Source organism: Pleurodeles waltl, chromosome 1_1 (genome assembly GCF_031143425.1).
Source record: "Pleurodeles waltl isolate 20211129_DDA chromosome 1_1, aPleWal1.hap1.20221129, whole genome shotgun sequence".
In the NCBI taxonomy this organism is placed as follows: Eukaryota; Metazoa; Chordata; class Amphibia; order Caudata; family Salamandridae; genus Pleurodeles; species Pleurodeles waltl.
In genome coordinates this window covers 539,325,140-539,351,609 of record NC_090436.1, presented here as the reverse complement: position 1 = coordinate 539,351,609, position 26,470 = coordinate 539,325,140, and the positions used below count along the sequence as shown (strand labels likewise).

At 44.7% G+C, this 26,470-nt stretch overlaps 1 protein-coding gene across 3 annotated transcripts in view; it reads right to left on the bottom strand.

The window, feature by feature from the left end:
• The window catches only part of LOC138282758 (2'-5'-oligoadenylate synthase 1-like), a 172,683-nt gene that overhangs the window by 58,740 nt on the left and 87,473 nt on the right, over positions 1-26,470 (bottom strand). For all 3 annotated transcript variants that reach the window (XM_069220835.1, XM_069220670.1, XM_069220754.1), the window contains exon 7: positions 24,136-24,325. In XM_069220835.1, the coding sequence (XP_069076936.1) occupies positions 24,136-24,325 (190 nt within the window). The remainder of the gene's footprint in view (positions 1-24,135; positions 24,326-26,470) is intronic.

Below are 26,470 nucleotides of genomic sequence, written 5' to 3'. Positions count from 1 at the left end.
GTACGCGACCAAGCCACAATGCAGGTCCTAAGGGGTTATTTATACAGGAAGCCAAGAGAGTTCCAGAAAGGCATGTGTCCCGCATGGAAGCGTGGAATCTTCCAATGAACATGGGGAAAATCATGTGTTACATACAATGGATATGAGGCCTAGCAGGCAGAAGGTGCAAACGATAATTGGCAAAATAACATGAACAATGGAACCCAAGTGCATGATGATACAATCCAATGGTTCACAGCGGAAACATGACTATCCTAAATAGGCACATCTGCAGGTGCTAACTAGCCTAAACCTGCATAGCAACAGAACAGAAGGGCCAATGGTTCAGGCTTTCTGGGAGGGGGAGCCATAGAGTATTCGAGGCAGAAAGGTGCCACAAGGAAAGGAATGATATGAGGCCGGCGAGTAATACCCACTGCACATAGGGCACAAGACAGAGTTGTGACAGTTGCTTCCTGCAAAGAACGATCCACTGGGTGTGGTTTTTCAGGCTGGCAGGTATGAAATGAGCGAACCAGGCTACGAGCATGAACATAAGTAGCTGATTCCCATGAGTTTCCCTTTGGGCCAATGTTTTCCATGCAATTAAATTAATCAAATAACACTTAACATGTTGTGAATGTAAAATCTTTGAATCTCAAACACTGAGTGACCCTCCAGGGTTTCAGGTGGCAGAGGAGGAACAGGCCGGGTTTGAACGTGATTTGGCTTGAGGAGGGAGGCATGGAACACAGGGTGAACAGGCAAATCATCTTGTGTTTGGAGCTGAACTGTCACAGAATTAAGAACCTTTTCAATCTGCAAGGGGCTAAAAAAATGAGTATTAATTTTTTGAAGACTGGGTAGGCTTAAGTTTCTTGTGACAAGCCAAACCTGATCTCTGCTTTTGTGATCTGGTGGTTGTCGAAGGTTTTTATTCGCTTTTTTCTCAACGTTCACCTGAACCTGTTGTAAGTGTTGTAACACCACTTGTTGGGAATCAGTGAGGTACTTTAAAAAGTCTTGTATTCCAGGTATATTTTCAAAATGTTTTACAACATTTTCAGGTATCGTACATGGATGTATGCCAGTTACACGAAGGAAGGGGGAGACCCTGTGACTGAATGTGGTGTGGTATTATAGGCAAACTCAAAGAATGGCTACAAGGACTCCCAGCAATCAGAAACAGTGGTCACAAGACATTACAGTGTATGCTCTAAAACCTGACTTACCCCCTCTCTCTGCCTGTCTGCGTATGTGGGACAGGCAGATGAGAGTTGAACTTCAATGCCCAAAGATGCGCAAAGACTGCACCAGAATTTTCAAATGAATTGCAGGCCTCTATTAGACACAATGACGAAGGTAACATGTGTAATCGCATAATGTGTTGAACAAACAGCATGGTGAGAGGTTTGCCAGTAGGTATTTCTTTATGAGCAATAAAATGTGTCATCTTGGAGGAAAGATCTATTAATACCAAAATGATTGTATAGCCGTTGGAGTTAGGAAGGTCCGTAGTATGCTCCATGCTGGTGGAATGCTAAGGATAAGGAGTTACGGGCAAGATACTTTAATCACTTGGAGGGTCGGAGTGGGATGTCTTGTCCTGTAAAGATGTTGGGCTAGTCTGAACACAGTCCAGCACATCCTTAGACAATGTAGACCACACAAACCATAATTGACAATCAATTAAAATCTCTTGGATTTTTAGAAGCTCTGCTAATGGAATGTCAGGACACCTAATCAAGGCTTCTTGTTTTAGTTATTTTGTGGGAGTAGATAGGCCGGTGTCACGATAAGGTACTGCAGTTGTTTAGGGTCATCTTTTTTGATTATGCAAGGGTCAATTTCGTCCCCACTCCCTCTCAGCCTAACTCTACCCAAAAAGGATCTTTGGCCCCTGCAACTTTTAATGTGTTCAGAGTGTTCAGGGAAATCGATTCCTGAGCATCCTGACTGAAAGAACTTTGTTCCATGGGCAATATCCTCTTTAATACTGGGAAAAATGGGGGCATGTATCCTGTCGTACTATTGTGTGGTGCAGGAACCCTTCCACAGGTATCTGTGAGGCACTCGCTTCTACAAAGTAAGGCTGCATAAGGCCTAAATGTCTAAAACCTGTCGTATTTTTTAATCCAAGGTTACGCCCTCAGATGACAAAATGGGTCCTGTCTCAGGCCCTGTAAGGTCATAAGTTTGACCATAGTAAAGTATTGTGCCTGATGCAAAATCTATATACCAACAGGTTCCTTATAGGGAGGTGGTTGTGTACTTGGTTTTTCGTCACTGTGTTCTGGTTACCCCCCCCCCCCAAGGTTAGAGTCAAGGAGTCAAGTGCAAGAGCCACACTTGCCAATAGAGATATGCCTCTCAGCACATTATCATAGCAATCAATCAATCAATGTCTTTGTAGAGCGCGGCTATTCGCCCGTTAGGGTCTCAAGGCTTGGGGGCAGGAGTGAAGGTCCCAGGGGATCAGGTGAGTTCGGCGGTAATCTGATTCAAAACTGACAAGATGAAGAGACCAGTCAATGGCAGGATTGTGCAATTGAAGCCAAGGAATTCCTAATATAGCGCAAAAGGTAGGTATGTCAATGAGATCAGAGATCAAGGTCTTTGTGTGCTTTTTCTCACATATTAACAACAGTGGAGTAGTTTGGTATACAATCAACCCAGAAGAGAGCTCAGAGCCATCTACGGTTCTACCCTGTTCAGGCTTACTCTTAATAACTAGCGAAACGTGCACAAAACTGGCTAAGGTTAAATCTAGGAAAGTCCCTGTGATCCCAGAATCAATAAGCACAGATAACCTCAGTCTCTGTTGCTGTGAAACGATAAGGGTTACTAGTATCATTATGGTCAGTGGAACCTTATGTATGCTAGCAGGAAAGCAAGGGGGCTCTCGGTCAAGAGTCGTGCCTAACTGATGGACCTCTATGTCAGCTGGGCATTCAAATAATTTAGGAACCGTGTCGGTAGTCAAGGCACTAACCCTCCAAATTCTCTTTGGTTTGGCAGTGTACTCTTGATAGAATTCTCCTCCTAATCACAAGAAAGACACTGTTTAAATTTCTTTCTAAATTCCATTATTATATGGCCAACCCTGACAACTGAGTCAATGAAGTGGGAACAGTCTGAGGGTATGTTTACAAGGTGTGCCAAAGAAGTCTTTAATTTGCAACTCAATCCCCATAAAAGGGAAAAGGTTTTTGTTTCAACAGGCCACTGGAATCCCATAATTAGTTTACTGAAAACAGTAATGTAGGTAAAAGGGCTCTTACTATCCTGATGATGATTTAGCAACTCAATATCAGTTGTCTGAATAGGGGTGTACACTTCCGGGAGATGAAGCATTGTCTCTTTAAGGTTTCTAAAACCATGTAATGCCGGGTCATTACATTCACGGAGAATATTAGCCCAAATAACTGTGACAAAGTCAGGATTAACACTTCCAATAGGGAAGGAGTTCACTTGATTTCCTAATGGGCCAGAGTGAGCTATAAACTGCACGTCCACTAAAGCCCTGACTACACCAAAAACTTTCAGGATGTCCTTGGACAGGGTCTGGGCTAGATCTGAAACAAACATCTGATCATCCATATCATCCAAGCGGTAGAAAGAGGTGAAAGAGGTTGCTCTAGATACATAGAGCAACCTAGAATTTAATCAAACTCTCAAGGTATGCTAGAGACCAGATTACTCTGTGGGTAGGTTATGCTCAGTACATAGACTATACTTAGAACAAGGTTATACTCGGAACAAGGTTGAAGTTACTGACACTCTCAAGGTTGTACTTAGTACACGGGTTACACCCAGAAAAAGGTTGTACTAGAAGCAAGGTTCCACTCGGAACAAGGACATACTCTGAAAAAGGTTACTCTCGGCAGTTGGAGTTACTGACACTCTCAAGGTTGTACTCAAAACATGGATTGGAGTCAGGGACATTCCCAAAGTATGCTAGAAACAAGGTTACACTCTGAGCGATAGGTTGGAGTCAGGGCAATTTCAAGGTTATGCTTGGTAGATGGGTAGAAGTTACATGGTTCATTCAGAATTCAGTCTCTAGTCTATGAGCAAACACTAAGAGAGAGTATATGGGAGAAAAGGGGATAGAGGAAGAACACAACCGTACTCGACTCCCAAAAACAATACTAAATCACAAGTAAGAGTACGGGGTTCTTGTAGCGAAGGTAGGTCAGTAGTGTACCAATTGTGACACTAGACCACCTGTGACCCTCAACTAGAGGTGAAATGTGGGTGCGCTGTGGTGTGTGGTCTGGGACGGGGGATTTCCTTTACGGACTAGGTGGTCTCACACACTATATAGTGTCATGCTTCATCATATGACCACCTAGCCCCACCCAGGTAGGACAGTGCCACCTGGGCGGACTCAACCTCACTGTTAAAGGAACAGGAGGGAGTGCGAAAATTAATTTTATTTCTGGAAAAGGGATCCAGCTATGCTAGGGAAATAAAAACACCTACTCAGATACCCGGGTGAATTTTTAATGGAGGGTTCTGTGTGGTGTGATTAAAAAGAACTGGGGAACCGGTGTGAGAGCAATGACTCACAAGGTCACCTATCTAAAAAAAGTAGCCGACATGTTTCTGCCCTTGAAATTGAGCTATGGAGGGTCTCTGGGCATTCATCAGGGCATTGGATCCCTGTTGCATATGCTTTTTGAGCGCTGCATAAATAATCACATTAGAAAAGGGGTGATGGAAGGGCCTACCTTTACCAAGGGAATACCTGGGGTTCAAGCGGTCCTGATGAGAGGTCGGTATAGGCACACAGAGAGTGCCCACCTTTGATGCAAGTCTGACTATAAGGGGACGCTCCCTCTCCAGGATACCAGAGGCCACTAGCCTCGAATGTTAGGGTCCTCCCCAGGTATTCCCTTGGTAAAGGTAGGCCCTTCCATCACCCCTTTTCTAATGTGATTATTTATGCAGCGCTCAAAAAGCATATGCAACAGGGATCCAATGCCCTGATGAATGCCCAGAGACCCTCCATAGCTCAATTTCAAGGGCAGAAACATGTCGGCTACTTTTTTTTAGATAGGTGACCTTGTGAGTCATTGCTCTCACACCGGTTCCCCAGTTCTTTTTAATCACACCACACAGAACCCTCCATTAAAAATTCACCCGGGTATCTGAGTAGGTGTTTTTATTTCCCTAGCATAGCTGGATCCCTTTTCCAGAAATAAAATTAATTTACGCACTCCCTCCTGTTCCTTTAACAGTGAGGTTGAGTCCGCCCAGGTGGCACTGTCCTACCTGGGTGGGGCTAGGTGGTCATATGATGAAGCATGACACTATATAGTGTGTGTGAGACCACCTAGTCCGTAAAGGAAATCTCCCGTCCCAGACCACACACCACACCACAGCGCACACCACACCACAGCGCACCCACATTTTACCTCTAGTTGAGGGTCACGGGTGGTCTAGTGTCACAACTGGTACACTACTGACCTACCTTCGCTACAAGAACCCCGTACTCTTACTTGTGATTTAGTCTAGTCTATGAGCAACACATTGCAAGCGCCAAGGTTTGGACAGAGGATTCGGGGCCAGGACGAGCAAGGAGCACTGAAGGAAAACTAGGGAGAAGGAGCTGGAGCAAAGTTTAAAGTCTTGAAGAGGATGACAGACAGGCCTGCAACTACTATTAACAATTAGTGCGCACTAACCTGAAGGGAAGGTACTTAGCCTTGTCTAGTACTTCAACTGGAGTTCTAAGTCAGCAGGCGGGTCGATGTAAGAAGCTCAAGAAGAAGTGGAATCGAGGCTCATGAAGGGAGACAGTGGAAGCGTCACAGAAGTCAGGATCTCAAAGCCATCAGGAAGGCTTAGAAGACGAGCGCTGGGAGATTCCGGGTGACTCAGGAGATGACTGCAGGGATGAGACTTGATTAGGGCTGGAGGGCCGAAGGTCCAGGCGACTCAGGAGATGAGTGAAGGGATGCTGTTATGCAGGACCAGGTACGGGTAGGAGTTTAAGCCCCAATGCAGGTCCCAAGGGGTTATTTATACAGGAAGCCAAGAGAGTTCCAGAAAGGCACGTGTCCCACATGGAAGCGTGGAATCTTCCATTGAACCTGGGGAAAATTACGTGTTACATACAACGCATATGAGGTCTAGCAGGCAGCAGGTGCAAACAGTAATTGGCAAAATAACAAGTACAACGGAACCCAAGTGCATGATGGTACAATCAAATGGTTCATAGTGAAAACGTGACTATCCTGAATGGGCATGTGATATCTGCAGGTGCTAACTAGCCTAAACATGCATATCAACAGAACAGAAGGGTAAGATAAGAGTCATGACACATGGTGTGTAACAACCCTAGTAAAGCCTCTAACCTGTGCCTGTGATCACAGTATGCTGCCACCAAGGGGCGCATGGTCTTCTCAGCAATCTCATCAATGCCACAACATCTGAATGCTTCAGCTCCAGCTATCATGAGGGAGGCATGGGAGGGCTGCCCCCATTAATGCAGATACTTGACTGCAGTTAGGTGGGGAGGATGCGGCTCCATATTCTTTCTTCTATGGAGACACCAACAGATTTGGATGACAGTGGAGACCTAGCACAAAGCACACCACCTCTTAGGCCGTGTCCATTGGTTTGTCCATTGCTTATCAAGTCTTTTCTTAATTTTGTATATAGAGTGATGGTGCACTCTAGTGGCCAGCTGTGCGCAATGTGCTAGCTCCTGCCATGACACTGTTAGCAAGTACAGTGTGCTCAAGGGTTGTCCACAGGGTGCAGCGGTTTGCATCTGCCTCCTAATGGCTGCGTGCAACCCAACACCGCATGTCCTGTGGGCGAGCTTCACAGACCCAAGTCTCCCACCTTGCCTCTGTCTACATTTTCTGCGCCAACTCTGACACATGCCAGGTGGGCTTCTCAGCCATTGTTCCAGCTTCCACCAATGCCAGGGATGCAGTTGCTTTGGGAGCTGTCCTCTCTTGCATGGGTATGGCGGCCACAAGCATGTTGAGCAGTTCCCATGCATCCTCCCTCAACAGCGGGGCTGGAATGATGGCTGGGATATCTTCTCCTTTCTGGGCAGGACATGATATTTTGTCTACTCCTCTCAGAGTCAGATGCAAGCGGCATGTTTGGGACACTGGTGATGCCGGGTCCCAGTCGCAATGTCATCGGACCCGAGGCCCATTTGTGATTAATGAATGACACAGACACTAGTTATATAGCTGGACATGCATGACCAGCCCCCTTTATTCGCAGGTTCACTTGACTAGTGAAGCCTGTGATGGATGGGTGTGGCGTGGGTGTTAGTGCAACCTCTAGTACAGGGGCTGCATTGTGATGTGTCCAGCAGGACACTACAAGATGTTATTTTGTATTTCAACAAGTATCGGAGTATTTCTAGATACTTTAAAGGAAGTACTGTGGTACTGTATTTTTTAAAATATATAAATCTATAAAACTACTTTTCCCTAACTCTACAGACTTCACTAAACTGCCTAATTTTGTGCTATACAGTTAAATAAGAGTAGTATGCTATATTTCATGTTAAAACAAAGACAAAGTGTGGTCTTAACAATATGGCTGCCTTTTCATTTTGCAAGGGCATTCATTAACCAATAATGTTGCGTTTCATCGTTGCCAAGTACAGTGGTATGCCACAAAGGTACAGTGGTATACCGCAGGCCAATATACCACTAAGTTTTTGTTCCTTATTACTTAAAAAGTACTGAAAATTTCAGAACAAAAAGGACAATTTCCATCAAATATTCTATATTCCTGTCAGCTTTCATAAAATTTTGTTTAGCCATCTTGCCACTATGTCTGTTTAAAAAGCCTATTGAAAATGCATGGGTAGAAAGATGTGTTTTGGTACCCCCTTTTTTCTTTGCACCCCCTTAACTGATCGCCTCAAACGTTACCATCATCAGCCAATGTAGAAAAGGGAATAGGTCTGCAAAGTTTCATAGAGATTCATCAAGCAATAACAAAGTTATTACCAATCAAAAATCCAAGAAATTCCTATCTCTCTTAATCCTAGCTATAACTACAGAGTATCTACCTACACTCTGTAGGATACATATTTATTTTTTCATATATATATATATATATATAATATATATATATATATTTCCAACAATATCTCCGCACAGAGAAAAGCGCCGTGCCAGATTCACGTTGAAATGAGGTGCTTTTATTTCATAAGTCAAATCACGGAGGCAGTAGAAGCAGTTATTTCTTTATTCCTTTTCAAAAGCAAGTGCTCTCTTGAACCTTGAACCTGACGCGTTTCGGCTGTTCGTGTCAGCCTTAATCATAGGTTTCTTCCATTTGAAAAATAACCATGTGATACTTGGCCTTCCTTTTATATCTTGCCGTTTAAAGTCACAGAGTCACTTTCATGCTTTTCAAAATATCACAGCCGTGGTGCATTAATTACTCGGGTCAAAGTACACTTCCACATCCATTATTATCTCAAATTATTGCTGTCATATATTCACTTCTCCTAGTATCATCACTGTATTTCCATACGTAGTGTTTTATTAATAGTTGGAGAGCTTAGCAATAAACATCTTCCTGTTTTACTAAAAAGTGTCTTTGACTATCCTTTATTATCCCATGCACAACAGCTGACCTTGTTGGACAGGCCTCATAAATAGACTGAAGTTTCTGCGCTTTCGGTGCCTCATAAACAACCGTGAACCAGTGAATGAAATAATGTATCACATTCACGTCCCTTGCCCGCTTTCATTTAATACTGTATGATTATCATTAGTTTCATGGTTGGTTAGTCCCGTACCTTTTAAAGTTTCAGTGATGAAAAAACGGGCGGATCTGGCTCCAACATTAGAACACCATCACTTTACTTCGATCAAAGAGCCTAATCCAAACAGGGCGGCCGGCACGCAGGGACGGAGCACCCTCGCTCACTATTTCCAACAATATCTCCTCACAGAGAAAAGCGCCGTGCCAGATTCACGTTGAAATGAGGTGCTTTTATTTCATAAGTCAAATCACGGAGGCAGTTGAAGCAGTTATTTCTTCATTCCTTTTAAAAAGCAAGTGCTCTCTTGAACCTTGAACCTGGCGCGTTTCGGCTGTTCGTGTCAGCCTTAATCATAGGTTTCTTCCATTTGAAAAATACCCGCGTGATACTTGGCCTTCCTTTTATATCTTGCCGTTCAAAGTCACAGAGTCACTTTCATGCTTTTCAAAATATCACAGCTGTGGTGCATTAATTAATTACTCGGGTCAAAGTACACTTCCACATCCATTATTATCTCAAATTATTGCTGTCATATATTCACTTCTCCTAGTATCATCACAGTATTTCCATACGTAGTGTATATATATATATATATATATATATATTTGACTACATCCCCAACCGTTAAACGGAATTACACCAAATTTGGCAGAAAGCTTTATCTTCATCCAGTCTTTTTTGTAATTTGATGTAAATCTGTTCAGTAGTTTTGAGTTATTAAAGAAAAAAAAATTATATGCATCTAGACACGCAGCTCCACCACAATGGATCTGCAGATCCACATTCCAACAGCAATGCTGTGATTGGCTGAGTACAACCTGATAGGAAAGTTGGGGCCTCCATTTTGTCTATCAGCACTCAATGAGGGGGATAAAAGAAAAAGGAATCAGGATAGTGGTATCTGACCCTATAGGACTGATTGAGGGGTCTGTGAGATAGCCCTCTTGGGCAAGAAAATGCCCAAAAATGTTTTTGGGGAGCTTGAGGACCTGCAGATCTACTGTGGTGCTCAGCTTGGCCCTCGTGTGAATCTGCGGCAGATCCGCAGATCTAGGCTCCAAAACAATAAAAAGTACACCCATTCACAGACTCTCACAGCCACTCACACACCCACTCTCAGACCCACATAGCCACTCATACATGCACTCAAGCACCCACTCACTAAGCCACAAAACGTCTACTACACACAGTCACAGACCCACAGAGCCATTTACACACCCACTCACACACCCACACAACCAATCACACACCCACTCACAGAATGACAAAACCACTCACACACCCATTCATCGCCCCACATAGCCACTCATGCATCCACTCACACACCAAATAATCCACTCACACACCCACTTACACACCCAGTCACACATCCATACAACCACTCACACGCCCACTCACAGACCTACAGCATGGGCTTTGCTGCATGGGGGGGCTTTCCATCAATCACTTGTGATACTGGGACACTTTCAAACCTGGGCAGGTGGAGAAGGCTGAAGTGTTACCCTTTTGAAGTTATCCGGAGGCAGTTGGATTAAAACGATAAGACATGGGTCTGTTCATACCAAGGAATATATTCAGGTTGGATTCTTAACTCTGCAAATGTCTCAGAGGAACATCTTAACCCAGTTCAATCAATGGTTAGCCCACACTCTTGTTTTGCTCTTCCTTCTCCATGGAGTTAGGACCTGGTGGTAATACAGGAACCACACCACCAACAAGGAGCAGGCATACATATGGAGGCAGATGAGCAAGAATGTGAATCCTCATGCCATTGATCCTCTTCTTGTTGGGTCATTTGATTTGTTCTCATTAAAACTAACTGAGGATTGAGTTGAATTACAATATGCCACAATCAACAAGACACGTGATTAACTAGTCACACTGACGATGGGCTTGATGATAGAGAAACCCTGTCTGTCCCAAAAAAGATACATGCCAAACTTAAAGCACAGCTACAGGCCAGACTGAGCTAAAGAGACTGTGATTTTGTTCGGGAAAGTCTATAGGTATAACATTGAAGCCCTCAAATATCTGTATATCAGTATATGATTTTTTGAGGTCCTGAAGGAAGTGACTATTGTAAGACCCTTGAATGACTCCTCTCAGGAAAATGTTTCTGCGCAGGTCATTCATGACTTCTCTGTGAAGACAGTCCTTCATATTAGAACTGAGCAAGTCTGGTCTTGTCAATTGTTACTTTAAGGCAGGTGACACCAAAGGTGATTCGGGAGATCATTGGCGGAAAGAATGTCACCAACTGCCAGACAAGGCTGGTCCATTAACAGTGATCAGTCCCTTACCAGTCATTACAAGACTTGTAAACAGTTCATTGTCCAAGACCTCTTGAAACATGCCTGAATACTGTGCTACTGAAAAAAAACTTCATTGAATATCGCTGAACTGGCAAGTAAAAGCCCACTGTGAGGATCCACTTTCTTATTAAGATTCTTCATATGGTGGGTCACTAAACCAATATTTACCATTCTGGAGACACACGATCAAGTAGGTCAATTCTAATTGCACCTTGGACTTGTTGACGTGCAGACAACTTTGCTGGAACTGTAGGAGAGAATGCCTGAGAACGTAATAGCTGCACATTTCTGTCTAGCAGCATACAACCTAGGCTGCATTTGATATCTTTTATCATGATATTGCAGGCAAGTATCATCATTCTCCGTCTTTTGATTTAATTGTTGCTGGGAAATAAAAGATTGCAGGAGACTAAATATGGCATTGCTGCCCCTATATTGAAACTTCGCTGTCTCTCAGAGCACTCCTTCCACCTGTGAATTTTAACAGTTATTTAAAGACCATCCCTGATTTGCTGGAAGAAAGAGGGATATGTTCTCATAGCTATGCAAGAAACACCTAGATTTTCCACTAAGCGAACTGATTCATAATTAGAAAATGGATGCATGAAACATAGCTTGCATTAAGCACAAACAAATAGGACCTGATGATGACGGGGTCTCGTGCATCCTTAAAAAAGTTTAACATTCCACAGTCCTGCCAGCTTCTGCATGACTCTGACTTAGGCATCTCCAGGGAAGGTAAAAGAAATTGGTGTGGTGTTTGACAGCTAGCCGACCGTGGAAGGAAAGGCCAGCCAGCTTACTAAGGACGTTGTACAGAATTTGGCTTCATGTCTTGTCGTCCCCATTTGGACTGCGGTGATGTCTGTGCAATCTGAGTAGGGCAGGCAGGACATCTGACATTTTTTTGGGCAGACTTCCTGCATCTTCTAAACTGTAAATCGGACACCAGGTCAGGTGTCTGAACTTCTCCAGTCATGTCTGTCCACAGCAAAAAGAGTTGTCGGGGATATACTTAGTACAAGTTTTGTAAGTGCTATAAAGACATTTGTGGGGAACCTGTTTAAGATTCAGAATTACGCTGAGACAGTGGTAGTTGAATTAACTCCTTGTGAGTATATCATCCAGGCATGGGTGAGCTTTCATTGGCTCGCTATTGGAGAGGTGAAGTTCATTCTTTAAAGTTCTACAGCATGATAGCCTCGTGCACTAAAATAAATCTGATAAAACTATATTCCTCACACAGTAAATTGAAGTCCCAGAATATGCGTCTGCTTGAGATACCACAAATGAAGTTAGCTACAATTAAAAGTATGCTCTTCTGGTGTGGGGGCAAACTGGTAGGCCCAATTCCCGCCTTGATATTCGCAGGAGCCATTTTTGTTACAGTTAATCAGCCTGAAAATGTATTTGTTAGAGAACCCGTCACTTCTGGCCCATTCTTGCTGCTTTGTACTGGCACTACGATACCCACATGTGTTAGTGTCCAACACATCTGTGGGACTTAACTTTTAACTTGCCCTGATGGGATCTGCAAGTAGTCATATTCACCTTGAATTGCATAATACCAGACACAACATGGTCCAGTCAAGGCGAGCCAATCAAATTGCTCAGGTCTGCCTGGCATCTATTGTTACTGAAATGGCCGATGGGAAACCGTGCTCCCTCATCCACCAAGATGTGATTTGTTTTTCTATCCTCAGTTCTTCAGCAGAAGTGAATTACCTGATAATTTAAAATTAACAATACATGTACACAAGATATTAACTCCTCTAAGCAAATCCATAGTTTTTTGTAACATGACGCTCCCTTCCTTCAGCAATGAATGCAATCTTTATAGTGAAAAATCGAAACTTTCCATGGCTGACATCTGTTCAATTTGATGCATACTCATCAAAAAGCATCAAATTAAACTTACTTGTAACAACAGCCAAACATTCACGATCTCTGACTTATGTTTGTGTGGCTCGAAGATCCTGGGCAGCAAGTGATTGGGTGGGAAATTGTTTTGCTGTGTTTTTTAAGGGCCTTTTGCTTAGTTGTCACTCATAGAAGCTCCTAACTTACGGAATTTAAGGATGAGCCCAGCATATTTCATGCTTCATCTAAAACCTACCTGGCTTTCAGAGGCATTGTCCCGACATGACTGGTTCTGCTCGCCTCCCAGAAGAATGGAAACTTGCCTTAGGCATTGGCTCTCTCTATCTCATCCACATCACATCAGTACCCACTGCGTGTCTTGAAGAGCAATCCAGCCATTAAAAGATGTGCTGTGGATTTGCAGTAAAATGTGCTGCTTTTAATGTTAGTGCAGTGCAAGGGGAACAGTGGGATGCTACGCTCAGTGCATTTTACATCTGACATGTGCGTTGACAATACACGCGCTACAAAAACAAGTGCGTTTGAAAACCCTACGGAAAATAAAATGACTACATTGTTTTATTCTTTGTTCACATCAGCCACACGAGTGTACAAGTAAACATCATTTTATTAGTAACTTGCCTCTGACCCATGACCACTGTGATCACAAGACTACCATGGTAACCTCTTACATATGGCATGCTGTGAGCCATTCAACCATGGTGCACCGAGACCAGCTTTGGGAACAAGGCAAAAAGAGCATGGCATACTGAAACATGGTGAGCCAGCACTTGAGAAAACAAGAAACTATATCTGTCCTCCTTCTTCAGACTCCATATAACAGGCCACTCTGCTTTTCATGTCACAAACTTGTCTCAGTACTTCCAGATTCTTTATAACCCTTGACTCTTTAGATAGCTGTGTTCATGTCTGACACTGACCTATACAGGAGCACCTGGGTGATTGTGTTGACACAATATGTGTTTGTGCAAGGAGTGTATGCTGTGGCAGTAGCAAACCAATAATACATTTAACTTTTAAGGGCTGCACACAGACTGTGCCAAACCAATACAGACCTCACAGTTAAAGACACTGATGCCCCCATCTTTGGTTTGTCTCCCTAAGTAACACTGTAAAAAACTGTAAACTTCGCACTTGTTGTGAGAAAGTAGCCTCTTTCTAGCCTTGTTACCCCCACTTTAGGCCTGTTTGTGAGTGTATGTCAGGGTGTTTTCACTGTCTCACTGGGATCCTGCTAGCCAGGGCCCAGTGCTCATAGTGAAAACCCTATGTTTTCAGTATGTTGGTTATGTGTCACTGGGACCCTGCTAGTCAGGACCCCAGTGCTCATAAGTTTGTGGCCTATATGTTTGTGTTCCCTGTGTGGTGCCTAACTGTCTCACTGAGGCTCTGCTAACCAGAACCTCAGTGGTTATGCTCTCTCATTTATTTCAAATTGTCACTAACAGGCTAGTGACCAATTTTACCAATTTACATTGGCTTACTGGAACACCCTTATAATTCCCTAGTATATGGTACTGAGGTACCCAGGGTATTGGGGTTCCAGGAGATCCCTATGGGCTGCAGCATTTCTTTTACCACCCATAGGGAGCTCTGACAATTCTTACACAGGCCTGCCACTGCAGCCTGAGTGAAATAACGTCCACGTTATTTCACAGCCATTTTACACTGCACTTAAGTAACTTATAAGTCACCTATATGTCTAACCTTTACCTGGTAAAGGTTAGGTGCAAAGTTACTTAGTGTGAGGGCACCCTGGCACTAGCCAAGGTGCCCCCACATTGTTCAGAGCCAATTCCCTGAACTTTGTGAGTGCGGGGACACCATTACACGCGTGCACTACATATAGGTCACTACCTATATGTAGCTTCACAATGGTAACTCCGAATATGGCCATGTAACATGTCTATGATCATGGAATTGCCCCCTCTATGCCATCCTGGCATAGTTGGCACAATCCCATGATCCCAGTGGTCTGTAGAACAGACCCTGGTACTGCCAAACTGCCCTTCCTGGGGTTTCACTGCAGCTGCTGCTGCTGCCAACCCCTCAGACAGGCATCTGCCCTCCTGGGGTCCAGCCAGGCCTGGCCCAGGATGGCAGAACAAAGAACTTCCTCTGAGAGAGGGTGTTACACCCTCTCCCTTTGGAAAATGGTGTGAAGGCAGGGGAGGAGTAGCCTCCCCCAGCCTCTGGAAATGCTTTGTTGGGCACAGAGGTGCACAATTCTGCATAAGCCAGTCTACACCGGTTCAGGGGACCCCTTAGCCCTGCTCTGCCACGAAACTGGACAAAGGAAAGGGGAGTGACCACTCCCCTGACCTGCACCTCCCCTGGGAGGTGTCCAGAGCTCCTCCAGTGTGCTCCAGACCTCTGCCATCTTGGAAACAGAGGTGCTGCTGGCACACTGGACTGCTCTGAGTGGCCAGTGCCACCAGGTGACGTCAGAGACTCCTTCTGATAGGCTCCTTCAGGTGTTAGTAGCCTATCCTCTCTCCTAGGTAGCCAAACCCTCTTTTCTGGCTATTTAGGGTCTCTGTCTCTGGGGAAACTTTAGATAACGAATGCAAGAGCTCATCCGAGTTCCTCTGCATCTCTCTCTTCACCTTCTGATAAGGAATCGACTGCTGACCGCGCTGGAAGCCTGCAAACCTGCAACATAGTAGCAAAGACGACTACTGCAACTCTGTAACACTGATCCTGCCGCCTTCTCGACTGTTTTCCTGCTTGTGCATGCTGTGGGGGTAGTCTGCCTCCTCTCTGCACCAGAAGCTCCGAAGAAATCTCCTGTGGGTCGACGGAATCTTCCCCCTGCAACCGCAGGCACCAAAAAGCTGCATTACCGGTCCCTTGGGTCTCCTCTCAGCACGACGAGCGAGGTCCCTCGAATCCAGCGACTCTGTCCAAGTGACCCCCACAGTCCAGTGACTCTTCAGTCCAAGTTTGGTGGAGGTAAGTCCTTGCCTCACCTCGCTGGGCTGCATTGCTGGGAACTGCGACTTTGCAGCTACTCCGGCCCCTGTGCACTTCCAGTGGAAATCCTTTGTGCACAACCAAGCCTGGGTCCACGGCACTCTAACCTGCATTGCACGACTTTCTAAGTTGGTCTCCGGCGACGTGGGACTCCTTTGTGCAACTTCGGCGAGCACCGTTTCACGCATCCTCTTAGTGCCTGTTTCTGGCACTTCTCCGGGTGCTACCTGCTTCAGTGAGGGCTCTTTATCTTGCTCGACGTCTCCTCTCTCTTCAGGTCCAATTTGCGACCTCCTGGTCCCTCCTGGGCCTCAGCAGCGTCCAAAAACGCCAAACGCACGATTTGCGACTAGCAAGGCTTGTTGGCGTCCTTTCAGCGGGAAAATACTTCTGCACGACTCTCCAAGGCAAGAGGGATCCGTCCACCAAAGGGGAAGTCTCTAGCCCTTTTCGTTCCTGCAGAAACCTCAGCTTCTTCTGTCCAGTAGAAGCTTCTTTGCACCCGCAGCTGGCATTTCCTGGGCATCTGCCCATCTCCGACTTGCTTGTGACTTTTGGACTTGGTCCCCTTGTTCCACAGGTACCCTAGATTGGAAATCCACAGTTGTTGCATTGCTGGTTTGTGTCTTTCCTGCATTATTCCTCTACCACGACTTCTTTGTCCTTAGGGGAACTTTAGTGCACTTTGCACTCACTTTTCAGGGTCTTGGGGAGGGTTATTTTTCTAACTCTCACTATTTTCTAATAGTCCCAGCGACCCTCTACAAGGTCACATAGGTTTGGGGTCCATTCGTGGTTCGCATTCCACTTTTGGAGTATATGGTTTGTGTTGCCCCTATCTCTATGTTTCCCCATTGCATCCTATTGTAACTATACATTGTTTGCACTGTTTTCTAAGACTATACTGCATATTTTTGCTATTGTGTATATATATCTTGTGTATATTTCCTATCCTCTCACTGAGGGTGCACTCTAAGATACTTTGGCATATTGTCATAAAAATAAAGTACCTTTATTTTTAGTATAACTGTGTATTGTGTTTTCTTATGATATTGTGCATATGACACTAAGTGGTACTGTAGTAGCTTCACACGTCTCCTAGTTCAGCCTAAGCTGCTCTGCTAAGCTACCATTATCTATCAGCCTAAGCTGCTAGACACCCTATACACTAATAAGGGATAACTGGGCCTGGTGCAAGGTGCAAGTACTCCTTGGTACTCACTACAAGCCAGTCCAGCCTCCTACATTGGTTGTGCAGCGGTGGGATAAGTGCTTTGAGACTACTTACCACTCTTGTCATTGTACTTTTCATAAGAGAAAAATATACAAAACAAGGTCAGTGTATATACACATAGCCAAAAAGTTTTGCATTTCCTCTTTTCACTCTTTTCTAAGTGCTGAAAAGTACTTCTAACTTTCTAAAAAGTTCTAAAAAGTTTAAAAAGTTTTTTTCTCTGTCTTTCTAAAAGCTCTGACAAACTTTTTATCTTTTACTATCACTTTAACTCTCTCTAAAAATGTCTGGCACAGGCCAAAATGTTGATCTGTCCAAACTTGCATATGATCACCTTAGCTGGAAAGGAGCAAGGAGTCTCTGCATAGAGAGAGGTTTGAGTGTAGGGAAGAATCCTTCCTTAGAACTGTTAATTAACATGCTTAGAGTACAGGATAAGGCCATAAGTGCCCCATCTGTTGAAAAAGTAGCTAATGATTCTCAATCTGATCCAGGGACTCCCCCAGGAAAAGATTCAGGAAAGAAACTTCCTAGCCTGCCCATTACTAGTTGGTAATGATGATGAGCCACACCATATAAATAGTGTTGTCTCACATCATAGCAAAAGCATTTACTCACACCACAGTGGTACTGATGTTTCTGTTAGCCAAGCTGTTAGGGTGTCCTCTGTAAGGGACAGGTCTCCTTCTGTCCATTCTCACCATACTTCTGTTTCAAGGCATGTCCCTCCCACCCACCCTGATGACAGATTGTTAGAAAGGGAGCTCAATAGATTGAGAGTGGAACAAACCAGACTGAAGCTCAAGAAGCAACAGCTGGATTTGGATAGACAGACTTTAGAAGTAGAGAAGGAAAGACAGAAGTTGGGTTTAGATACCCATGGTGGCAGCAGCAGTATTCCCCATAGTCATCCTGCAAAACAGCATGATTCCAGGAATCTGCACAAGATAGTTCCCCCTTATAAGGAGGGGGATGACATTAACAAGTGGTTTGCTGCACTTGAGAGGGCCTGTGTTGTACAGGATGTCCCTCAAAGGCAGTGGGCTGCTATCCTATGGCTATCATTTAGTGGAAAAGGTAGGGATAGGCTCCTTACTGTGAAAGAAAGTGATGCCAATAATTTTACAGTTCTTAAGAATGCACTCCTGGATGGTTATGGCTTAACCACTGAACAATACAGGATAAAGTTCAGAGAGACCAAAAAGGAGTCTTCACAAGACTGGGTTGATTTCATTGACCATTCAGTGAAGGCCTTGGAGGGGTGGTTACATGGCAGTAAAGTTACTGATTATGACAGCCTGTATAACTTGATCCTGAGAGAGCATATTCTTAATAATTGTGTGTCTGATTTGTTGCACCAGTACCTGGTAGACTCTGATCTGACCTCTCCCCAAGAATTGGGAAAGAAGGCAGACAAATGGGTCAGAACAAGGGTGAACAGAAAAGTTCATACAGGGGGTGACAAAGATGGCAATAAGAAAAAAGATGGTGAAAAATCTCAAGATAATCATGGGGATAAGGGTAAAACCAAAGATCCCACTTCAAATCTTAAACACTCTTCAGAGGGTGGGGATAAATCTAATTCTTCCTCTTCTTCTCAACCTGCACACATTAAAAAGCCTTGGTGCTTTGTGTGTAAAAACAGAGGCCATAGGCCAGGGGATAAGTCCTGTCCAGGTAAACCCCCTGAGCCTACCACCACTAATACATCAAGCTCTAGTGCCCCTAGCAGTAGTGGTACTAGTGGTGGGACTGCTGGCAACAGTCAAGCAAAGGGTGTAGTTGGGTTCACTTATGGGTCCATCATAGAAACTGGGGTAGTCAGTCCCAAGACAGTTTCTGTCACACCTAGTGGCATTGGCCTTGCCACACTGGCTGCTTGTCCCCTTACAATGGATAAGTACAGGCAGACAGTTTCAATAAATGGTGTTGAGGCCTTGGCCTACAGGGACACAGGTGCCAGTATCACTTTGGTGACTGAAAACCTAGTGCATCCTGAACAACACATCATTGGACAACAGTATAAGATTATTGATGTCCATAACTCCACTAAGTTTCTTCCCTTAGCTATAATTCAGTTTAGTTGGGGTGGAGTTACTGGCCCTAAGCAGGTGGTGGTATCACCTAGCTTACCTGTAGACTGTCTCTTAGGTAATGACCTAGAGGCCTCAGGTTGGGCTGATGTAGAGTTTTATGCCCATGCAGCCATGCTGGGCATCCCTGAGGAATTGTTCCCTCTCATTTCTACTGAAATGAAAAAGCAAAGGAGAGAAGGCCTGAAAACTCAGGATCCCTCTCCATCAACAGGTAAAAATGGTATCACAGTATCCCCTAACCACCCTACCATTCAGGATACCATTCCTGTGGTGGGGGAAACCTCTCCTGGGGTGGCACCTGTTCCAAGGGAATCATCAGCTGGAAAAGCTGGACTCCCTGAGGTAGAAGTACCTCTCTGTGGGATAACTAACATTGGTGAGAAAAAGAGCACCATTTTAGTTAACATGGAGCATCCCTCCAACCCTCCCAGAGAAACTTTAGTGCAGAAACCCTGCACTGCCTCACAACACTTAGGACAGCATCCCTGCCCTAGAGTGGAGCTCATAGGACAGCATCCCTGCCCTGCTCCAACTCAAGAGAAACAGCATCCCTGTTCTCTCTTCCAGCCATATGGACAAAGTTTTTGCCCAGCTATGGCTTTTCTGAGACAGCATCCCTGTCTGGCATTTCCATCACTACAAATAGGTTCAGTGGACAATTCCCACTGCTCTAAACTAAAACTTACTGATAGAAACTCTGAAAATACATCTTCACATTGTTGCTTAGCTAAAAAACTTCAAACAGGGTGGTTTACATCCCCACAGGGAAGTAACCATATAGGGGATGATAAAGGGAGTAACCAGTCTATTGCAGAGCTACTCTCTACTTATCACCACTTAGACAATAAAGTCTCAACTGGCCAAGGTTAGCCTTATTCTCCTTCGTTTGGGGGGGGGGTTGTGTGAGAAAGTAGCCTCTTTCTAGCCTTGTTACCCCCACTTTAGGCCTGTTTGTGAGTGTATGTCAGGGTGTTTTCACTGTCTCACTGGGATCCTGCTAGCCAGGGCCCAGTGCTCATAGTGAAAACCCTATGTTTTCAGTATGTTTGTTATGTGTCACTGGGACCCTGCTAGTCAGGACCCCAGTGCTCATAAGTTTGTGGCCTATATGTTTGTGTTCCCTGTGTGGTGCCTAACTGTCTCACTGAGGCTCTGCTAACCAGAACCTCAGTGGTTATGCTCTCTCATTTATTTCAAATTGTCACTAACAGGCTAGTGACCAATTTTACCAATTTACATTGGCTTACTGGAACACCCTTATAATTCCCTAGTATATGGTACTGAGGTACCCAGGGTATTGGGGTTCCAGGAGATCCCTATGGGCTGCAGCATTTCTTTTGCCACCCATAGGGAGCTCTGACAATTCTTACACAGGCCTGCCACTGCAGCCTGAGTGAAATAACGTCCACGTTATTTCACAGCCATTTTACACTGCACTTAAGTAACTTATAAGTCACCTATATGTCTAACCTTTACCTGGTAAAGGTTAGGTGCAAAGTTACTTAGTGTGAGGGCACCCTGGCACTAGCCAAGGTGCCCCCACATTGTTCAGAGCCAATTCCCTGAACTTTGTGAGTGCGGGGACACCATTACACGCGTGCACTACATATAGGTCACTACCTATATGTAGCTTCACAATGGTAACTCCGAATATGGCCATGTAACATGTCTATGATCATGGAATTGCCCCCTCTATGCCATCCTGGCATAGTTGGCACAATCCCATGATCCCAGTGGTCTGTAGCACAGACCCTGGTACTGCCAAACTGCCCTTCCTGGGGTTTCACTGCAGCTGCTGCTGCTGCCAACCCCTCAGACAGGCATCTGCCCTCCTGGGGTCCAGCCAGGCCTGGCCCAGGATGGCAGAACAAAGAACTTCCTCTGAGAGAGGGTGTGACACCCTCTCCCTTTGGAAAATGGTGTGAAGGCAGGGGAGGAGTAGCCTCCCCCAGCCTCTGGAAATGCTTTGTTGGGCACAGAGGTGCACAATTCTGCATAAGCCAGTCTACACCGGTTCAGGGGACCCCTTAGCCCTGCTCTGGCGCGAAACTAGACAAAGGAAAGGGGAGTGACCACTCCCCTGACCTGCACCTCCCCTGGGAGGTGTCCAGAGCTCCTCCAGTGTGCTCCAGACCTCTGCCATCTTGGAAACAGAGGTGCTGCTGGCACACTGGACTGCTCTGAGTGGCCAGTGCCACCAGGTGACGTCAGAGACTCCTTCTGATAGGCTCCTTCAGGTGTTAGTAGCCTATCCTCTCTCCTAGGTAGCCAAACCCTCTTTTCTGGCTATTTAGGGTCTCTGTCTCTGGGGAAACTTTAGATAACGAATGCAAGAGCTCATCCGAGTTCCTCTGCATCTCTCTCTTCACCTTCTGATAAGGAATCGACTGCTGACCGCGCTGGAAGCCTGCAAACCTGCAACATAGTAGCAAAGACGACTACTGCAACTCTGTAACGCTGATCCTGCCGCCTTCTCGACTGTTTTCCTGCTTGTGCATGCTGTGGGGGTAGTCTGCCTCCTCTCTGCACCAGAAGCTCCGAAGAAATCTCCCGTGGGTCGACGGAATCTTCCCCCTGCAACCGCAGGCACCAAAAAGCTGCATTACCGGTCCCTTGGGTCTCCTCTCAGCACGACGAGCGAGGTCCCTCGAATCCAGCGACTCTGTCCAAGTGACCCCCACAGTCCAGTGACTCTTCAGTCCAAGTTTGGTGGAGGTAAGTCCTTGCCTCACCTCGCTGGGCTGCATTGCTGGGAACTGCGACTTTGCAGCTACTCCGGCCCCTGTGCACTTCCGGCGGAAATCCTTTGTGCACAGCCAAGCCTGGGTCCACGGCACTCTAACCTGCATTGCACGACTTTCTAAGTTGGTCTCCGGCGACGTGGGACTCCTTTGTGCAACTTCGGCGAGCACCGTTTCACACATCCTTGTAGTGCCTGTTTCTGGCACTTCTCCGGGTGCTACCTGCTTCAGTGAGGGCTCTTTGTCTTGCTTGACGTCCCCTCTCTCTTCAGGTCCAATTTGCGATCTCCTGGTCCCTCCTGGGCCTCAGCAGCGTCCAAAAACGCCAAACGCACGATTTGCAACTACCAAGGCTTGTTGGCGTCCGTTCAGCGGGAAAACACTTCTGCACGACTCTCCCAGGCGAGAGGGATCTGTCCACCAAAGGGGAAGTCTCTAGCCCTTTTCATTCTTGCAGAAACCTCAATTTCTTCTGTCCAGTAGAAGCTTCTTTGCACCCGCAGCTGGCATTTCCTGGGCATCTGCCCATCTCCGACTTGCTTGTGACTTTTGGACTTGGTCCCCTTGTTCCACAGGTACCCTAGATTGGAAATCCACAGTTGTTGCATTGCTGGTTTGTGTCTTTCCTGCATTATTCCTCTACCACGACTTCTTTGTCCTTAGGGGAACTTTAGTGCACTTTGCACTCACTTTTCAGGGTCTTGGGGAGGGTTATTTTTCTAACTCTCACTATTTTCTAATAGTCCCAGCGACCCTCTACAAGGTCACATAGGTTTGGGGTCCATTCGTGGTTCGCATTCCACTTTTGGAGTATATGGTTTGTGTTGCCCCTATCTCTATGTTTCCCCATTGCATCCTATTGTAACTATACATTGTTTGCACTGTTTTCTAAGACTATACTGCATATTTTTGCTATTGTGTATATATATCTTGTGTATATTTCCTATCCTCTCACTGAGGGTGCACTCTAAGATACTTTGGCATATTGTCATAAAAATAAAGTACCTTTATTTTTAGTATAACTGTGTATTGTGTTTTCTTATGATATTGTGCATATGACACTAAGTGGTACTGTAGTAGCTTCACACGTCTCCTAGTTCAGCCTAAGCTGCTCTGCTAAGCTACCATTATCTATCAGCTTAAGCTGCTAGACACCCTATACACTAATAAGGGATAACTGGGCCTGGTGCAAGGTGCAAGTACCCCTTGGTACTCACTACAAGCCAGTCCAGCCTCCTACACTTGTATAGCACACTACTCACCCGTTAGGGTCTCAAGGCACTGTACGCATACCGCTGTGGACCCCCTCCTGGCTTTTCCCTGTGAGGCACCCACTCCTGGATAGCCCCAGGGTGAAGCCAGGCATCCAAGCGCTGTGAGGGCCGTTGTGGAGATTAAGCAAGCTACTGCCCAGAGTTACAGAGTGGGACCCATTAATTAGATTAGGCACCAAGGAAAGAATTATCTGGTCCAAGGGAATTGAGCCCAAGAGCCGCCAAGGTGGGAGTTGAACCCTGGTCCCGGGCCAGATCTCTGCATCAGGGTCTGCCGCTCTAACCATTGTGCCACAGGTCTCCACATTCTTCTATACATTGAAAACTAAGGGGCCAATAGTAAAACTACACTTTGTAGTACTACTCACGTACTACAAAGTGCTATTCATAAACATGCATGAGGACAAAGGAGAACGCCCATTGCTATTCACAAACTGCTCTTCTAAAGTTACTACATCAAAAAGAACCCAAACATTTTTAAATGTGCATCATTCCAGGCTTGGAGAAAGTCAGTCACTACACATGGCCATTCACAGGAAGTGCAGTACTCACATAAAATAATGGAGGCAGAGACTGAAAATAACACCCCATAAGAAATAATGTTAACTAAAAAAATTACAAATTTGAAATTACATATATTTTTAAGAGCTTAAAATTAATATTAAATTCATGTAGGTTTTTAACCAAATGAATGAATATTTAAACATTCATTCCACATAATTAAATAAAACGTTTACACAAGTTGATGTAAAACAGCACAATCCTTGAATAAGGTCATATTTCTAGTGGCAACTCAAAAGGTAAAACCCGGGAGAAGTGGCATATTATTAATTAAATGCATTTATATTCTGTATTTGGAGATTTTGTTTTCTGCAGCAGTTACTTACTTATTGTCGTCAGTTGACATGGCAAATGAAGTCTGTAGCCAATGCTTCACTAAGCGAATTAATGTCTTCACATTTGGAGTAGAAGTCTTCACAAATTCAACCTGGTACTGCAGCAGGCACATAGCATACAGCTGGACCTCTTCGCTGTCGATGCTCTGGTACAACTTGTAATACAGGCTCCGCTTTGAACCTGTCAACGGAGTGCAAAACCGTTCAAAATGAATAATTCATTTGTTAGACTCTATTCATTTTACAAACCTGCAATTACCTTAGCTTCAGAATATACATATAATGAATTACTGTGATTGCGCCCCCTGCGACAATATAGTGCATTGCTCAAGGTTCACTCGACTTGTCTGAATAGGATTTGGAATTATAAATCAAAAGCAACATTTCATTCCATCGAAATGAGAACATTACTAACAAAAAGCAAAAAAGAAATGACAATTATGTGGGTTAGTTGAGATGAATGTAGGAGGCAGTCGCGCTGATGCACTGAGGGCCGTAGGAATGAATAGCTCCATGCTGGTGCCCTCGTCCGTTCGTTGCAGCACTATTGGAGGAACTTGAGTGTGGCCGACAGAAACAGAAGGGTCTAGGTCACCCCCACGCCCAAGATTCTCAGCACCCTCTTACGTGCCTGGGTGGGTGAGGGGATACACAGATGGTCCCTCAGGCCTGGGGCATTCCCAATCCCTTTAATTAGGCTTCAGTGGAACTGAGCTCACCCAGGAGATGCCACTGAGGTTCCCTCCGGTCTGTTGCGTACACATCCCACGCGTAGCAATTCACAGACACGCAGGCTTCTCCTTGGCAGACGTCAGTCTGTACCCTGGTACTTATTGAGGCGTGGGTTATATTTAAGATGCTAATGCCAGCTGTGCCAGTCTCCATCCCTGGCCACTATGGTTTGAAGCTCGGGGCGAGTCCTCTTCAATGATTCTAACATAGCTGGTGTGTTGAAGTCTAGAGGCAGAGAACTGTATTCTGTGTCGAGTAAGAAGCTACTACGGGCTATATTTATTAACATTCTGCACTGAGCAAATGCTTATTTGACATTTACTTTCCAGTGCAAAACATGTTTTGTGTTGGAAAGTGACTTGAAAGTAAGGCAAGGCAGCCACTAGCCCTGCTTTAGCTACAAGGGGTCATTCCATGAGCAGTACATGTGAAATCCCCAGCAAAACCCTATTTACTAAATAAAAAGTATACTGGGTCTTACATAAAAAATAACACCTTTTTAACTTTAATGTTATTGAGGAGAAATGCTTTTATTTCTCCAATCTTTTCTGGCGTTGTGTGTTCTGCACTGTACAGCACCCATACAGAGCAGAAAAAGATGAAAAACTATTCTTAGTCATTTGTACTGGAAAGTATTCTTCCAGCACAAAATCTATGCCAGGCATCATGCACAAACCCTTACATTAATGTGCCAAGGTGTGTGGGTGGATTTGGCAGCCTGATTGTGCACCTTCCCTGGGAAGAGATCAGGACAGTGCCATATTTCTGTCCTGTTGCTGTCTGCATTGCAAGACATTTTAGTAAATAAATGAACTGTCAGGAACGCAGATTATGTCAGTTTTACAAGAGGTGGCTCCACTGTCTGCCCACTAAAGCCTTAGAGCTCAATTCACAGTGTTATTTGTATACCCAGGTTCACACACTAAGAATCAATAATAAGCACAAATGTGTCAGAGATCGTTATGTGTGCTTTATGTGGCAGTTGCAATTTGTGTGAGTGTGAGCTCGATTCCAATGGATGCATTCTGTGAGAGATAAACATAAAACAAACACATGACACATGTTTCATCACAACAGTGACTCTTTTTCAAGGCTGCAAATGTACACATTTAGTATGACAGGAATTAATAATCATAACATTTTACCACAGTTTCCTAAAAAAATGTTTTTCATAATTTCTTCATGGGTCTCGGAGAAACACAACATGATGTCTTTTGATATCACAATTACGCGGACCATTGGATTTACCACCAACTTTATCTCAAATAAATACCTCTGTTTGTTTTTTCTACATACCCTACTTTGTGGATTTCATTTGTGGACTACTATGAGAGTGCTTTGGTATCTCTCTGTACTTTCTTATGGTATGATAGACCCTAAAGGTTTATTGTCACGCACATATCCTTCGACCAAGTGAGCACCAGTTCACATTACTGTCTTCTCAGAACAAACCCCTATAATTAGCCCATTAAGGAGGTGTGATTATTACCTCTACCTATTTTTTCAGTTCCAAATGCCCAGAAATAAAATACTTTTTTCTTATAGATTGTATTTTCTTATATACTGTATTTGTTTTTAAATTATCTTCACTTTT